The sequence below is a fragment of the Rhyacophila brunnea genome, unplaced genomic scaffold (genome assembly GCF_057557595.1).
Source record: "Rhyacophila brunnea isolate RB1 unplaced genomic scaffold, BYU_Rbru_1.0 scaffold_16, whole genome shotgun sequence".
Classification (NCBI taxonomy): Eukaryota; Metazoa; Arthropoda; class Insecta; order Trichoptera; family Rhyacophilidae; genus Rhyacophila; species Rhyacophila brunnea.
This window is the reverse complement of record NW_028232816.1, coordinates 25,925,553-25,943,324: the sequence shown is the minus strand read 5'-3', so window position 1 is coordinate 25,943,324 and position 17,772 is coordinate 25,925,553. Positions and strand designations below refer to the sequence as shown.

Sequence of the window (17,772 nt, the reverse complement as noted above, 5' to 3'; positions counted from 1 at the left end):
GTGGTCAATGACATGATTTACTTTACAAGCTGCTTATTGGCGAATTTAAAAGCGGGTGAGTCAGCTAGTGCAATTTTGATGATGACAAACAAAACTTTCCACTCGCTCAGAAGCCAACAAGCTAGCGAGTTGAAACCGTCATTTTTGGTACTAATTTGACAGGACGTATCGAGTAGTTCGTTTTTTTACCGGGAGGTCCCTACCATCGCTCCATCTCATATCTCTCTATCATCGCTCATCGCTCAGACGCAGTAGGCCCACACGCCAGTGTGTAGCGCGTAAAGTTGACCGGCTTTCAACTTTTCTCAGTAGATTGTTTATAATCTGCTCGTTAGCTTGTTCGATGATGACACTGGGCGAGTTTACAAGCAGATTGTAAATTCGCCAACAAGGAGCTTATAAAGTAGCTTAATGTCATTGAAGCCTCAATTATATTGAGCTTCTTTACGAGCTGTTTATTGGCGAATGTAAAAGCGGGCGATTCAGCTACTGCGATTTGATGATCTACACACAAAACTTTCCATTCGCTGAGAAGCCACAAGCCAGTAACTATTTTGACGGAACGTAGTTCGTTTTTTTACCGGGAGGTTGGTACTGCGCTCTACTACGCAGACGCAGTAGGCCCACACGCCGGCGTGTAGCGTGTAAAGTTGACCGGCTTTCAACTTTTCTCGGTAGAGTGTTTAAAACCTGCTTATTAGCTTATTCGATGATTACACTGGGCGACTTTACAGGCAGATTGTAAATTCGCCAATAAACAGCTCGTAAAGAAGCTCAATGTAATTGAGGCTTGAGGCTTTACATCTTCCAAATTTTGAAGCCTGAAATGCACACAAGTCTTTTGCGCAGTTCCAATTTTAAAAATATTATTTTGACAGCTGATGAACAAATGAAAATTATATTACTGTCATTCACAGTATGCCATGAAAAAATAGTTATTAATTAAATTATATGTGAATATTATATTATGACGTGGTGGTTTCTTAAAATAATGTGAGACATTTTGCAAAGCATGAAAACGATTTATTCTTTATTGGAAGGTTTCTTTTAAGACATTTTCCTTGACAGTGGTAAAAAAAAAATGATGATGGAATTAGGTAAGTACCATCTTTATAGGGGGACTTAGGGCAATCTATTCATGTTATTTGAGGCATATGAGGCACATTCTTAAATTATAGGTGCCAGCATAAAGTTCCTAATAATTAACAAAAATTTACATATTTTTTCGTAGATCCTTTTGAATAGGCTTTCCACCTAGTGTACTATATACAATGACATTATTAATGGACAGCGCACTCAATACAGTAGCTAGCAAGTAAATTCGCGCATAGCAATATTCGCACATATATAGGTAGACGTCACGCAATTTCCATTACGCGATATCACGCATCGGGAATTTATAGCAATATCACCTTTATTGTAATGGCGTTAGAACAGATGCCATTCGGCAGACCTGACAAAAAAGTGAGTGTCATTTTTTTTCCAGATTTCCATATTAATGTCATTGACTATATAGGGATACCAGATGGAAGTCTCCCACAGGAGACCACCCCAAAGGGCGGACCGAACCATCAACTTTCCCATTACACCACAGCCTACGACCACTCTTCTCTTCGAATCTGACGGTTGAACACGCGCGAAAAGCTCTCTCTTCGATTGGCCGCCGGACAGCCAGCATCGTCTCTGCTCGCCTCGGACGCGAAGCCAAGACACATCTCCCGCCAAAAGGACCGCGTCGGCAGACTTCTCAAGCATCTCCAGGAAACAAAGGACCACATCGGCATCGACCCGATCCTCTCTCCCATCGGATGCCGGACAGCGAGCATCGCCTCGGATGCAAGGCCCCAGCAGCCAAGCCCGCGACACCACGTCTGCAGCCCGCCAAATCGCAAATACGATAAAAATAAACCAGCCTTGACAAAATACACCGTGCGTTTCTGTCCCCCACCCCCGCTCTTGACCATGACATTATTACGGTCTGCCATCTCCGCTCAAAGAGCGCAAGAAGGCCAGTGATAATAGCACATAACGTGATGATAATGTATTTGAGCCTTCAGTGACAAGCGTATCCGTTACTTCCTGTAAAGCATGATTTAAACCTATTTGTTCATTTATGTAATTCTTTTCCGTGACACAAAAACAATTTATTACCTGTGTGAGAACACCAGGCTGCCAAACGAACTCTCCAGGAATGTCGGTGCAGCGGTACGTGCCGAGCAAGGTACGAGAGTCTGTCTGGTCTCCCAGTTGAACCTTTCGCAGATGGTCTTTGTTTCGGCCGGTCAACGCGGCCAGATGCTCTACCAAAGATGTCTTTCCACATCCCACTGGACCAATCAGGCAAGTAGCCTTACCTAAGAATATTAAAATGATAGCATTAACACAATCTGCTACAATAATATGTATATGACAATTATATTCATTTTTACTGCAATTTAAAACTACATATTATTTCTGCAATATTTTTTTACGCAGCTTTTCTACAATCGATGATTGATTGTATAATGAACAATACAGCCCTACGACATACCTGTTATGGATGTTGAATTTATATCTCATTAAATATAGAATGGCTTAATCACTGTCAGAATTTATATATTACAGTCTAACATGGTCATTCCGATGACGGAAATAGCAAGATCTCAGATGTAATGAGGAAACATTTGTTGACATTACAGTTTATGATTTTCTCCATACATTTATTCACTTTTATAACGAGCTACTTCTCGGGTATACCGAGAAAAACTGTTAATGTGTCGATCGTTTAAAAACAACATTTTCGACCATAAGCAATAAAATCCGACCGAGCAGTTAACTACACCGATTCCGCCAGGATTGGATTACGTTTATGACATTAGTTAAGTGTCTAAGTACCTAATTGGTGCTGTCACTGACAACATTGAAAAAGTATCCACGCATATAGTTGAAATTGCATGTAAAAAATCCAAGTTTTGTGAAGTCAGTAGGTACCTACCAGCGCCGGCGGCTCAGCACTTCATTACAATAAACAACTTCTTTTGTAGTTTATGAATGCCATGCTTGTTTCGGGGATTTTTACGATGGTTTTCAAATTTTTTATGTTCTATGCTTAAATAGAATGTGACGCGAAAAATGTTATATAACAATATAACAAGTAATGCTTATAACGAGCAATTTCAGTCGGTCCCATCTTCCTCGTAATAACCAAGTTCGACTGTAGTTAAAATTGTATTAAACAATATCATATGAAGTTCATCAGTTCGAAGCAGACTTGACAGTGGGTCTATAGTTTGGGCTCCGCATCAGTTGAAGTAGGGCCATACGGTGGAGATCATTCAAAAGAAATCTTAATGCTGTATGGCTACTAACCATGGCTCTATTCGACTAACATTCTCTGTCTATATTTAGCTACAGTACACGTGGTGTAATTAAACTATCTTAAAAATCGGGAGCATCCGTTGTTTGTTCTCCCAAGGCGCAGAACTAACCTGCCATTGGTAGTACCAATTGGGTGTTCAATCAAATCACTATGGATATTAACATATATTCCCATATATTCCACTTTCTTGAAGTGGGTTTAAATGGATGATCTATTTTATAAGTTAATTAAATAGGGTCTATATTTAGTTCAGTCGGTGTGCTTCCATGTACAGTTTTACTAATCAGTCTTAAATTAATATTGTAACCACTTTGTTTTTTATGAGAACGCTTTCAATTAATTTCAATAAATGTAAAATTTTAATTAGCATACCTGATGCCACGGCCAATGCGAGACTTCTGAGGTTATCTTGAGTGGATTCGACGGGAACTAAAAACCCGTCTCCCTTATTGGCTGAGTCAAAGACCGGCAGCAACACCCCTGCCACGTTCACAACGCGGCTCAAGAAATGGAAATTTATCGAGGACGTCGTCGAAGGCTCATTGGATGGGAGACATTTGAATTTTGAGTTATTCTGAGCGATGTATTTCATAAGGCATTCTAATGCTTTCTTATTTCTTCCCATGACAACCTTTTCCAATTTACGCAGCTGAAATTCTGATGTCCCGAATAATAAACTGATGCACTGACATGTGAGCCTGGAAGTATTACAGTCATAATCATAAATATGTAGGTATAAAATGTCAGTAACGAAGGATGGAGGTAGGCTGTTAAGATTCGACATAAATAGTACACACTACATTTTGTCAGTCAAACGCATTTGTTTTTATTGAACTAAGAGTACAATGTGTAGGTAGATAGCGTTTGTTAGTTTTTAAAATTCAATTAAACCTTGCCTAATCCAAGCCATAGTAAACAGTAAAAAAATATCTAAATTTATCCCATTAAAACATACATAATATTAGATATTTTAAAAATAGAGAAATATTTTTTATGGATTATGGTTTGGTTTGTTTAGGCAGGGCTTAATTAATTTAAAAAACTAACTAACACAAATGTTTACAGCCTACATCCAACCTTCGCCAAGAGTTATGGAAATGCCCATATGTACAAAAATTATGGAGCAACTAAGATGAAGTTATCTGCACAATATACTGTGGTGTATACGTTACGCCGAATGTGCGAAATTGAATATTACATGAAATGGGCAAAATTTTGCCGAAATCATGAAAAATGCAAGCCAGTTGCCTTATTCATGAATTAGACAAAATATCTGGAGTGCGTGAAATCGGCAGTAATTTTTCTGCCTACTTCATGTCTTGGACAAATTAGATAGTAGCGCTACGGTGGTATTTTTTGCAACTAAACTAAATGTATCAAATGCTCATGGATTGGTCAAAATGTACATTTATATTATCTATGGTCAAAATAGATGATCGCGCTCCATGGTGTTTTTTGCAACTAAACAAATGTGTCATGTCATTGATTATAATATAAAAATATACCAATCAATGACAATGACGTTCATATCCATTTACTATGCGCAAAAAAATTCTAGAACTATAATATGATAACGGAAGAATTTTATTGAAAAGTATTTTCGCGATTTGATTCGTGCTTGGGTATCAATTGTGCAATGGTCGATTGAATGTTTGTGATAGTTTGTTGACACTTGATAGCTAACCTCAAAATGGACATTCAGTTGAATAATTTAATTCAGAATTACAAAACCTAACCTAATAATAATAATATTATATTATGTCCAATTATAACTAATAAAACCATCTGTATTAAATTTACTTTTTCTTCTGTCATGTTGACAGTTCAAGAATTGAATACCGTGGCGAATTCATGTACTCAGCAGAAAAATTACCTAATTCATGAATAAGGTAACAGGCTTGACTATTACATGAAATAGCCAAAATTTTGCCCATTTCATGTAATAGTCAATTTCGCACATTCGGTGTAACATATACATCACAAGAAAAGAAAAAATACAAACCATTTCACCATCGGATCAAAGCTGCATAGGAATTTGTGAATGAACTGAGACCAATTCCACTTTTGTCTAAATACATCGGCAGCCACATTCAGAAAATTAAAACAGCATTCAACAACTTCGATTTCTTTCACACTATCAAACGGAAGACTGAGTATTTTCCGTTTTTTTGAAATCGGTTTAGTCTCCAGATAATGTTCAAATGGTGATGGATTCGTACTAAAATACTGTAAAGAGAACCTAAAAATAAATCAAATCAAAAGTTATGGTATATATCCACCAGTATAAGTTGTCCACTGAGTGTGGGCGCCACATGCTAACATTTGACAAATTAATCAATACTTTTTATACTGATGAGCTTAGTTCTTAATTCGAACACCTGACGATTTATGATAATAGGTATATTATAGTACAGTTCAACAATTAAGGCATGCAGATGCGGGTGGAGGTTGTGATCGAGAAAATTTTTTTTTAAATTTCGAGAATTCTCATTTTTTTTAAAAATTATTATCAATGAGATTCTTAAGAAATCTAGAAAGCGCCACGAGGCTAAGTTCCCCAAGAAAATGTGATATCTCTTTCATATTGACTGGAAGAGTTAAAAAAAGATCTTGACTTTAATAATTGTAAACGGAATTTGTAAAAATTTGTCAAAAAATCAAAATAACCAATTCCCGAGAAAATAAATATTCTTAGTTTCAAGAATTCTCGAATCTCAAGAAATGAAATTAGAGAGATCACAAACTCTAGATGAGTGGTTTGTTGGTAGTTTGCTGTAATCGACTGTCTATATTGAAATATTAAATTAAAAGTTTGTGAAATGAGTACACCATATATATTATATAATATCGTGGACCCAGGTTTTAAATTTGGATCTGGCAAATACACATACTATTTTACATTTTTATTAGGTCGTATTCTTGTTTGTCCGGTGGTTGTTTATCCAGTACAAATCTTGCAATCGATTTTTAACTAACTTCCCGATTAGCTAGACATTTGAAACTTTTAGAATTTATCAGAACACAATGCCAATGCATTCTTTTAATACTTTTAGCCATCTTTAAGTAGAATTGAATTAATTTTCAGTTAATTCTGTTTTGTATGAAAAGTTATTTTGGAAGAAATTTGTAATCCAATCCACTATTATTGGTTGGTAAGTGGGTGGACCTAGCAACTGAATTATTAATATTACTATGGAAATCAAAATGACATTTCAGTATTCTATATTTGTTTGTTTGTTTCTTATTTACTTCATATCAAGTACAAGTTTGAGCATATTGAGCATATTAATTCAACAGAAAATTTAAAAACGTTGTATATAAAAAGTTCTTTTTATCTTGTAATTATTATTATATTCATAATAGTCCAAAAATATCAGATCAGTGTTAGTTTTGCGTTTATTTACTATGAATAAATATTTTTTTTTTTTGTATCAATATACTTAGGTACCTACCTATATAACTTTTATAACCAAACTTTTTACACTGTAACAGAAATGGATCTTAGTCGATTACACCACTGTGGTCATGAAAATGTAAGTGTCTACGACTCGTTGCAATATAATATTATGATTTCATTAAGATTTTGAAGAGAAGGTATCAATTAAGGCAAGCTATTTTTATTTATTTAACTAGCTTACATCAAATTTATCACAATGAAGGCTACCGTAAAACCCCCTAACTTCGCCAAGTGTCCCTAACTTCACCTAAATCAATTAAACACTAAAAACTCATGTTTTTACAATTGCACCACTTTAAGTCACTGAGGCGATTTTAAAGATAATATTCGTCCTGTCACCACACAATTTTCAAACCGCCATTATTTTCGCCGTGTTTGTGTTAGTACCGTTTTTTCAAGTCCGGTTTGAAGAGATTTTTTCGGAATAGCTCTGAAATTTTGCTGATTTCTACGAATCTTGTAGAAGTAGGTTCTTCATATTTTTAATATAATATAGTGATATAGTCTGCTTGCCAAATGTAACGTGCGATTTCCGATATTTATAATAAAACATCAATTATTTGAGTATGCAATGTCAGGCTATGTTTTTTGAACTACTTGTTCCTACACTTCCCCTGGCTTTAGGGTTGTCACAAAAAAACGATTTTCTTGAAATAAATGTGTTTTTTTTATTTTTATTGTTTTTAGACTAAAAACTATTCATCACTTTGAATCACCAGTTAACAATTTTTCTCATATTTCCTTTATTAAAAATTTACTATGTAAATCAACACATAAAAATGATACTATAATGCTTTGGGTTTTGGCAGCCCTAGCGTAAATTGGTAGGTTGTATGAAACAGTCATTGAAGTGATTCCTATCTTCGCCAACGTAGATATTTCTTTAAAATATGTCAAATTGTCTCTAGCATAAGACCTGAATTTGCTTAAGGCTATTTTTTAATAGATTTCGTGAGTATCCATAAACAATATTTTTTTATTGTACCTACTAAAACACATTAGGCGAAGTAAGGGAATCGTGCCATAACTTCGTCTATATAAAAAATAGTGATTTATTGTATTATTTAGTATGAAAAGGGTATTACTTCAATATAAATAAAATTAAACACTATCATTGTGCATTTCATAAGATCTATAAGACTTCATATTGGTGGATATTTTGGTGGTAAAACGACTTTCTGTTAAAAAACCGGGCGAAGTTAGGGGGTTTTACGGTATGTGTATTTGTTCATATTTCAATCACTCACGGTTTGCCACAGGAGAGAAAAAGAGGTGTGCTTTAAATGAAGGCGCAGTGTACTCTGACCTCTTCGTTATCTCTTATGAGTGCAATGAATGCCCAAAAGAAGACCAAAACATCATTTTTATAATTAATGGGAAAATGAAAATAAATATTTCTTTGTAATTTAATAGAAATATAGTGTTGCTTTAACCACTTGACTGTTTATCCCGAGTGTGACTCGGGCACGCGTTTACTTCGCACACTGACTAGCCGGAGTCTCAGTCGGGCGTTTTTTTTATCAACTTGACAGGAATGTTTATCACGAGCTACATTCGGGAAGATCGTATTTCAACTTGTCACACAGTTTATTATTTGTTTTGACTGGTATTTGAGTGATATATGAGCCATATGACATAATTAAAGGCCGGATCTTTCAAGTTTTTAACCGTCAACCCATAAAAAAACACATTAAAATGGTGGACGAATCCAATATCCTAAGGAGACTTTTGCCCAAATGATTCTTAGTATGGATTTCTACAATTTGTCAGTTGTTTTTTCTGGCAGCTCAGGTGCGATGGTAATTATTGTAATTATATATTATAACGCGACTTGCGGCTACGACAAACGAATTCAAATTCGCAAAATGCAATTAAAAAGATCGCATTACAAAATTGATGGTTTGTTTTATTGCAGGTAAGTAATGGTAAACCATTTTTATAAAATGCGTGTAGAATATGTTTTTTCATAATTAAATATCGAATAGCTTTTGCGTACCTACCACTAATATAAATACAAATATTGGAAGATTTTGTCCGCTGACCCGTTTTATGTTCTAAATGTATCATATTGATACCTATTAGTATTACCAAGCAACAATACCGTACCTACATATCGATAAAAAAGTCACATACCTACTTGTTTATTTCTTTAGATATTTAAGTATTTTGAGGATGCTCTGCCCAAACTGGTCTATTTGATTATAAACTATTGACATTGAAGAATTTCATCAAATCGATCGTAAGAAATTTCATCTTCAAAATACCAGTGGCGTACATCTGAAGATGCGAGACATCCCTGAAAATATTCGTTTGAACCTACTATTATAATATTATGTATTGCGTAAGCCGTAATTGCATTCTTCTAAAGGTTTTGCAATATAATATTGCTTCAGATTTTCACTTAGTCATTGTATTACGTTAATATTTATTGTTGTTTAATTTAATAAAACGCATTTTTTTGTAGTACTTATTCCACTTTTAATCAATAAATTAGGACCGGTTTCGTTCGCATCAGAGGGACATTTTCAACTGAACAAGGGAAGATTCAGTTGAAAATGTCCCTCTGAGGCGGACGAAACCGGTCCTAATTTATAGATTAAAAGTGGAATAAGTACTACAAAAAAAATGGAGCCATTGTCGAAAACTACCCAATCAAGACTCGTAACTGGACAAAATCTGACATTCGAATGAAATTTTCAAAATGGCGTCCTATGGTAGTTCGTAGTTCCATTTTTGGCCATTCTACAGGTAAGTTTGTAGGTGTGTAACGTTAAAAAAAAGTCCCGCCGTCCCATGTAATACTTCAGATTTTCACTTAGTGATTGTATTACGTTAATATTTATTGTTGTTTAATTAAAAAAACGCATTTTTTTGTAGTACTTATTCCACTTTTAATCAATAAATTAGGACCGGCTTCGTTCGCATCAGAGGGACATTTTCAACCGAACAAGGGAAGATTCAGTTGAAAATGTCCCTCTGAGGCGGATGAAACCGGTCCTAATTTATTGATTAAAAGTGGAATAAGTACTACAAAAAAAATGGAGCCATTGTCGAAAACTACCCAATCAAGACTAGTAACTGGACAAAATCTGACATTCGAATGAAATTTTCAAAATGGCGTCCTATGGTAATTCGTAGGTGTGTAACATTAAAAAAAGTCCCGCCGTCCCATTTAATACATTGTACGCTAAAGGCGCGCCGATTAGGTGGCCATTCGACATAATTAGCATTATATTTAAATGTTGTTATTAAAAAGAAATTATCTGATATATGATTATATTATGTATTTGATTTAAATACTTACATATTATAAAGTGTAAAGAACTATTCATCACATAAAACGACTGGTACCTAGATACATATTTCATTAAAACACTTTATAATATGTACTTTCGTACTTTTTCCACATTTATTCCATAATGTTGATATTCAACCGATTTTATCCTAATGGACATTTTCAATTGAATAACAGTACAAAATATAGGTAGGTACATATTATTGCATAAAAAGTCAATTAAGTATAGAGGACGTGGGAGTCGATTGTTTACTTGAACTAACTTGTTGGTGATATTTGTCCTTATTTATTAAATGACTGGTTTATATACATTAAGAAATAGCGTAACTTCAAAACTGTGAAAAATTTGCTGTGTTTAAAATTCACCTGCCGTAGGTGTATGTATCAAAAAAGGTTCCCGACCAATGACAAAAACTTGAAGACGATTTTATTGCTTTTGTCGCATGATACGTACAAGAAACCCACAACTTAAAAATGAATTATTTTCCATACGATAGTATGTATCATCATCAGCTGTAGTATATACCAATATTGCATATAAATTTATGTTTACATTTTAGATATAATAATGCAACCATCTATAATACCGTGGATTTACAAGAATAAAATTACAAAGCGGCAGGTTTACATAGGTCGTAAGTGCATTTGCTAGTCACGCAGCCTTCGCTATCGAGGCTTGATAATTATATATTATATACTTACACAATATTATATATGTGACATATTATAATATTTAGGAATATTATATTTCATCCATTGTTGTTATTTTTAAGTTAATAAGTCAAAAGAATAATATCAACTAAGATTTAATAACAATAAACAAAAATGCAAAATGTACAAAGTGTTTAAAAGTACCTTATACACCTTCTAGAGGAAAGTGGTATAATAGTCCCTATATCTAACGGGTACGAGTGGCAAAAATATTAATCAATAAATTCTAATTGATTTATGTTTTGTACTAGGTATTCTATTAGTCATTATTTACGACCCGGCTTATGCCTTCTGGCTTATGGCCTTCTGGCTTTTTCGTGCACTATGCGCACTCACCGATCGTAAATGCACATTGACATAATAAAAGATTGTTAAAACCTTCTTACCTATTAGTAAAGGATCAAGTAAAAAACAAATTTTGATTATCTGAAGTGTTTGTGAAAAACCCGTAATAATACATTCAATAGGTAAACCCGTTAAATCGTCATTTCCCGTAAACAATGGAACCAGCTAATGTGAAATATCACGAAATATACCTACTCACTAAATAAAAACAAATAAACAATTTTAAGCTATAATCCATAATCGTCAAAACTGAAGTGATCTCGGATTTTAAGAAAATACGTAGATCAGTTAACAAACGCGCAGGTTCAGTTTTTTTTGTTTTTCTACCATATTACTATAACATAAAATTATAGTTTCATGTGTGAACTCCCAGATTGGATAAATCAATGAACTATTAGAACCAAGGTCAACTTGTTAAGGCAAATGGTAGGCACTGCAACTGTGTTATACCTATTTATATCTAATATTTTCTTGATAAAATAATTTATTATCAATGGTATTAGGTACTATATATACACAATGTATCAATGTCGACTAATTATGATTGTATCATTTTGATAACTTCCGAAATAAATAATTATATCGGGTTTATATATTTCATTGAAATAATACTATGATATATAATTTATAGTATTAGGGAGTAGCAATTAACAGAAAACGCATGTATTTACATATTTTGCATGATGAATATAAAGTTTTTGAAAATGGCCTATAAAATGTCAAAAAAAACATTACAACATCAGTACCTATATATTAAAATTGAATATCTCAATATGTCCAACCACTTGCTTGAAACACAAAAGTACGATTTCAAGTATCTTTCGTACGAAACTTTTTCTAAAGGGTTTCATTAACCACATAGGTCCGATATTCCCCATTTTACACATCCATAAATCCATATAATATAATAATATGTTTTCATATTATATATTTTCGTAGTATCAACATAATATACGAAATCATTCAGATTTGGTACGATTTTAATAATACACTAGCTGTCAGGTCCTTCTCATTATGGAAGCAAGTGTGATTTGTTATTTGATAGTGAAAATAAAAGTAGTTTAGTAGAAATTTTAAACTTTGATTACAATAATAGGTATGTATATAAAAAGTGGAATATTATTAAATATTATAGATATTACTATTAACAACTAATTTTTCCACTCTATACGTAAGCGCTTCATTAATTTCTCTAAATAGTATAGTATATCTACCTACTAATAGCAGCGTTTCTATATAATTAAGTATCGATAAAGTCTCTTGCACATATTATCAATATCATTTATTTCATATTTCATTGTACCTACTACATCGTACAACTTATTTTTCTGAAAAACATAGGTTCCATAAATTATTAACGCATTTTTTAATTAAAAAATGTTGTAATATTCGAGTCCGTCCCAAAAAAAAAAGGACTCCAGATGTCCGGTGTCTAGACATAATAAAAGCTTTATTTACTGGCAGGCAGAGCAGGCCTGATTAGTCAATGACTTCATTGTTCATTCATAGTTATTTTTGTGTTAGGTACGTCGCATGTTATTGTAATTTGAATTTAGTTACTTTTGTTATTTTTGAGCACATTTTAAAAGTAAGTTAGTAAAAAAATAAGTATATATTATTTATACTTATTAGCTTCATTTTAGTTACCAACCAATACCATCTTACGGCGAATAAAGAAAGGCCTACTAGACGTGCAAAGTATGCTGCTCACATATGAATGAAAATGACAAACGAATACGGAAGGAGACGAGATTGTGATGTAGGGTTGTATATTGAATTTTTAAAAATTTACCATACCATAAAGGCTTATTAAAATTATTTCCGTAAAATTTAAAACATAAACCTACATATCTGTTGTGATAAAATGTAGAAAACATTCAAAAAATTTGACATTTTTCATAAAATTTTAAATATTGTAAAAAAGTGTTAATTTAATGTGAAAAAAAGTAAAACAAACGTAAAAATGAAATTTTTAATAAATTGTTTAAAAAATGTTTAAAAAAATATCTGACAATTTTTAGACACTCTTTCTCACCAAAATATAACTGGGAAGTGGTTAAGTTGAAGAATGATAACGGGACAGTGTGTATATTATTGCCAATCGAGTTCTGCACTATAACATCAACTGTAGTCCCATTTTATGGTTGAAATCTTCACTATAATAAATAAATGGGTAAACAAAATTTACTTACTGTAGAACGTCTGGGTGAAACGTTACCAACTTTCCAAGGATAAGGCAGTATTCTATGTGTATATTTGCCATATCTTCCGTTTCCCCATTGTCAGCTGGGCTTGCGTTTTTGTGATGAGGCATAATATTACTTATTAGTTGCAGGACTAAGTTTGGAAAACATTTCCCAATGGCTACTGTAAGATCTCTGTCAAATAGATACTGTGATAATATGTTTAGACTATTTTCGAAATTTCCTGAACAAGTCAAATCCTCCTGAAACATAGTAATAATATAATTTCAAATACAAGCTGTTGTATAGCAAGATATTGGTTAAATACTGGTAAATTATAATATGTAACCTTTAAAACAAAGATTTTTAAAAAAAATTAGGTTAGGTTATCATTCATCAATCATGAATTTTGCCAAAATCGTCCATGAAAAATTGCCTGGCTTCCAGAAACGTCCGATCCTAAGATTATAATAATATGGGCCTCTACGGAGTGGAGGTTCGTATTAAAAAAAATACGAAAAATGAATGTTAAGTCACCTGCTTAACCCATTAGGTCCATGCTCTTACTCCAAACACACTTGCATAACAATATGTGTATTTGTAAGACCCATGATTCGAACCTGAGACCATAACAGTATCAATTACGCATGTTATATTATTGAAAAATTCGTTTACCAGGATGTATATATTAATATATTACACCACTATAATCAGACAGAAACGTGACTTCTAAGTTATGATACCAAAAAATGGTGTCGACGATGGTAATTTATAAAATACAGTAAAGAACAACACTATTTCATTACTACTTACAGTGAGCTGTTTACATCGTGTTTGAAGAATTCCAGGTTTGATTTCTTTTTCTAACATGCGCATTCTGCATAGTAACATTTCTAGTTCGGACTCCTCCATATTTGCGAATCGCTATAATCTTGGTGACTTGGTAAAACAAATAATATTACAGCTTCTTGGCGGCCAATGAAGAATTTACAATAACACACGTGCCTAGCTAACTTCTTATTGAACCATAGACTAATTGAAGAATCAATTTTGGCGCTTAACCTCACTTCTGGTTGTCAAGATATCAATAGACAATAGTAATTAATTCAACTAAGTAATGGCAACTTATAAAAATGGATTTTTAGGTATTAGGTATAATGTTTTTTCAAAACCTATAATGTTCTTTTAGTGTTTTCTTCATTTCATTAATTTCCATGTAAGTATGAAAACAGTGACAGAATTTAGAGACATCAAAGTTTCTGATAACTTTTGAAGGGTTTAAGCGCTCGAAATGGACCGGAGCTCGTAAGATATTGTATTGTTTTGTTACAAAGTTTTAAGCAACCTTAATACCTACTATGAGTACTATGTCAATAATTAAAATTATTCTAAATCGAGTTTGAGTTTAGTACCTATTCCAGGATTTGCCTTCCGACATTTTTAATGTATGTGAATATTGCATGATATTACAATAATTTTAATGAATTAAAATGTCGTACAAAATAATACATTCTTCGAATTTGACTTTGAAGTCCTTGAGATAGGGTTTGCTCTTCCTTCTTCGCGTGAGGTTATATTTTACTAATTTATTTTCCTTTTTCTTGTCGTTCGTCATTCCTCCCTTTTTATTTACTGGTCATACCCGCGCGTCCCTTTTTTATGTAGGGAGTTTGGGACTCTTTTGTCATTCTGGATTTGTGTTTAGATGTAGCGTCTGACATTTCGTTCTAACAGTATATTAAGCTATGGTTCTAACTATCAAATTAAAATATCTTGGACGAACGTTAACTGATCGTTAAGTGATCAGTGATTATGGCGCAACATCTGAATGACCGTGAGGAGGATATACAAAAAGCAATGGACAGACCGTCGCTATAGGATTTGTTTCCCGAATAGAACAAATGTCAATTTGACAGGAGACGAAAAACAAATTTCATTGTCGTATATTTAAATATCAGTAGATGTATCAATCATTCTTTCTACACTGTATGATTCCAACATTATCTAAGAATAGATTCCAAGAATAATATACTGGTATAAATCATTAAATGCACAGAAAATACGTTTTATTTACAAGTACTCACTGTGGATATTCGGGAAATTTTTAGCGCTCTCTCAGAATAATGGATATTCGGGACAAAACAAGGACGTTCGGGATTTAAGACCGTAGCGTATTGCTGCACGGCCCACGGATCAAGTGGTCAAAAAGTACGCGCCTCAAATGTTTTTTTTTTTTTTTTAATGAATTAGTAATAACCATGTCCTTGCTTTTTCGTACAAGGTGGTTGTTAGTAATTTTGAACAATCACAAACACCCAGGCTTTGAGAAAAACACATAAATGTTTTTGTCATGACCGGGAATCGAACCCAGGAACTCTCGGGTGGAAGGCGAGCGCCTTACCAACTACACCACGAGAGCCGCTGCGCCTCAAATGTTATATTTATTTACACGATAATTGTTAATAATTACTTCTACTATTTAAATACTTAATGATCGTAATCACCGAAGTTTGTATGTAATAATAACATGTGGCAATCGCTTTTTCGGGTTTTTTCGGATTAAGTACCTAATAAAATTGTTTTTAAGTACCTAATTAACTATTTTTTTATTGAACGAATAATTCACAAGATTTAAGAATGTACCATTCTAATAATTGAACATATATAATTTTTAAAATCACTTCTAAGAAAATATATTATAACCAATAGAAATAATCTTTTTGAAAAAAGTAAGACACCCGGCAGGAATCGTCCCTGCATCTCCTGGGTTTACGACCCAGTCCACGAATTATCCACTATGCTACGAGGTGACATACTTATGACGACAAACTTTAACTATTGGCCTTTTAATACCTGCTCATCAGTATTCTTCAAAATCAAGCGACTATCGGCGATCGGTTTTTGTTTATTAAATAAAAGTAGGTATCTACTACTTCAATTACTAACCGACATCACGGATATCTCCAATATTTTATGATAGTACTTACTCTTACTTGCTAATAATTTTATATTAATACTTTTTCCAAAAAAAAAAAATCTATGTTTAATATATCTGTATATTATTATATCTATTTCTATAATTAACAATTAAACTTATTACAAACCACCAAATAAATATTATATATTTACTATTGGAATGACAACACAAAATAATAGCATCTACAAATTAATTACCATTGGCTGCTAATATTAGGTAGGTACCAATATCTAAAGTATATAATATTCACCAAATAAATAGTTGCTAACATACATATTAAATTAAATCAACTATCAGCGCATTCAAAAATAAATAATAGCGTCGCCTTTATTTTCATAGAAATACCTAGAGTAAAAGTAAAATAAAGACAAACAATGTTTGATTAATAATAATTTGGAATAATAATTATTTTTTATGTCATAGTAGTTGCCGGGTCATACTGTAGAATTCATATAACCGTTGGGATTTTGTGTCATTTATCAAAACAAAATGTAGTTATTTAGGTTAAAATACTCACTTCCATAACTTTACTATAAGTTCAGGGCGAACTGGTGATGTATCAGCTATAAATGATCTCTTCAAATTTGATGAATTCACTATTAAAACAATAGTAACTTTAAAAACAATTTCAATGACGAAATTTGAAAGAAGCCTCCGGACGGCCGATAAATATGAAAGTGGGCGTGATTGTTTTAGAGCTAGACAGCGTGAATGTGGGATCGAGACGCACGGCGTCAGCGCGGTTTGATTGGCTAAAAGTCATATTCGGGAAATAAAAACTCAGCCAGAGATTTATTTCGACCGAAATTAACTTGGATATTCAGGTACGAATAGTTGGACATTCGGGAGAATACCACGGAGTAATTGTAACTTAACATGGCGTATTCGGGTTTTTTAAAAAAATATCTCTGTTGCTAGATAAAAATATATTGTTTTTATAAATGATTTCGGTAGAGTTCGATAAAAGAAATTGAACTGCATAAAAATGTCGATTTCGACAAAAATGGATATTCGGGAAACAAATCCTATAGCGACGAGACGGCGAAGCAGAACTGTCAGGGAGGTAAAGTTCAACGTACGGGCATCGATTAAGATGCTGATGTTTGAGGTATCCTCGTCACGTACCTTATTACAGATGGGGGACCGGCAAGGAGTGGTACAATGCCCAAAAACAATTCTTGGCGGCCCCTACGTTCGTAGAGTTAGGGCTCAATGAAGAGTGGCGTCGGTATGACCACTCGTCATCATTATTCGAGAGAACCATCGCGGCCCTCCAGAATGCGATGTTTACTCAACGGAACAACTTCTGGAAGGGTATGCAAGGGTTAGTGGATTGGGAAACCAATCCTGAAAACATCATGATAGCGATGGGCCTGTACAAAAATGTTTTGGGGACAACGTATAATAAAATTTGCGTGGACATGACTAAATCTTCACCGGTAAACG

The 17,772-nt window shown here is 33.4% G+C and overlaps 1 protein-coding gene across 2 annotated transcripts in view; it reads right to left on the bottom strand.

Annotated features, from left to right (window-relative positions):
* The window catches only part of LOC147074559 (midasin), a 97,649-nt gene extending 83,254 nt beyond the window's left edge, over nucleotides 1-14,395 (bottom strand). For both annotated transcript variants that reach the window (XM_085943382.1, XM_085943383.1), the window contains exons 1-5: nucleotides 14,163-14,395; nucleotides 13,359-13,612; nucleotides 5,361-5,597; nucleotides 3,731-4,056; nucleotides 2,152-2,354 (exon numbers count right to left, since the gene is read on the bottom strand). In XM_085943382.1, coding sequence (XP_085799508.1) covers nucleotides 2,152-2,354; nucleotides 3,731-4,056; nucleotides 5,361-5,597; nucleotides 13,359-13,612; nucleotides 14,163-14,261 — 1,119 coding nt within the window. In that variant the 5' untranslated portion in view covers nucleotides 14,262-14,395. The remainder of the gene's footprint in view (nucleotides 1-2,151; nucleotides 2,355-3,730; nucleotides 4,057-5,360; nucleotides 5,598-13,358; nucleotides 13,613-14,162) is intronic.
* Nucleotides 14,396-17,772: the final 3,377 nt, after the last annotated feature.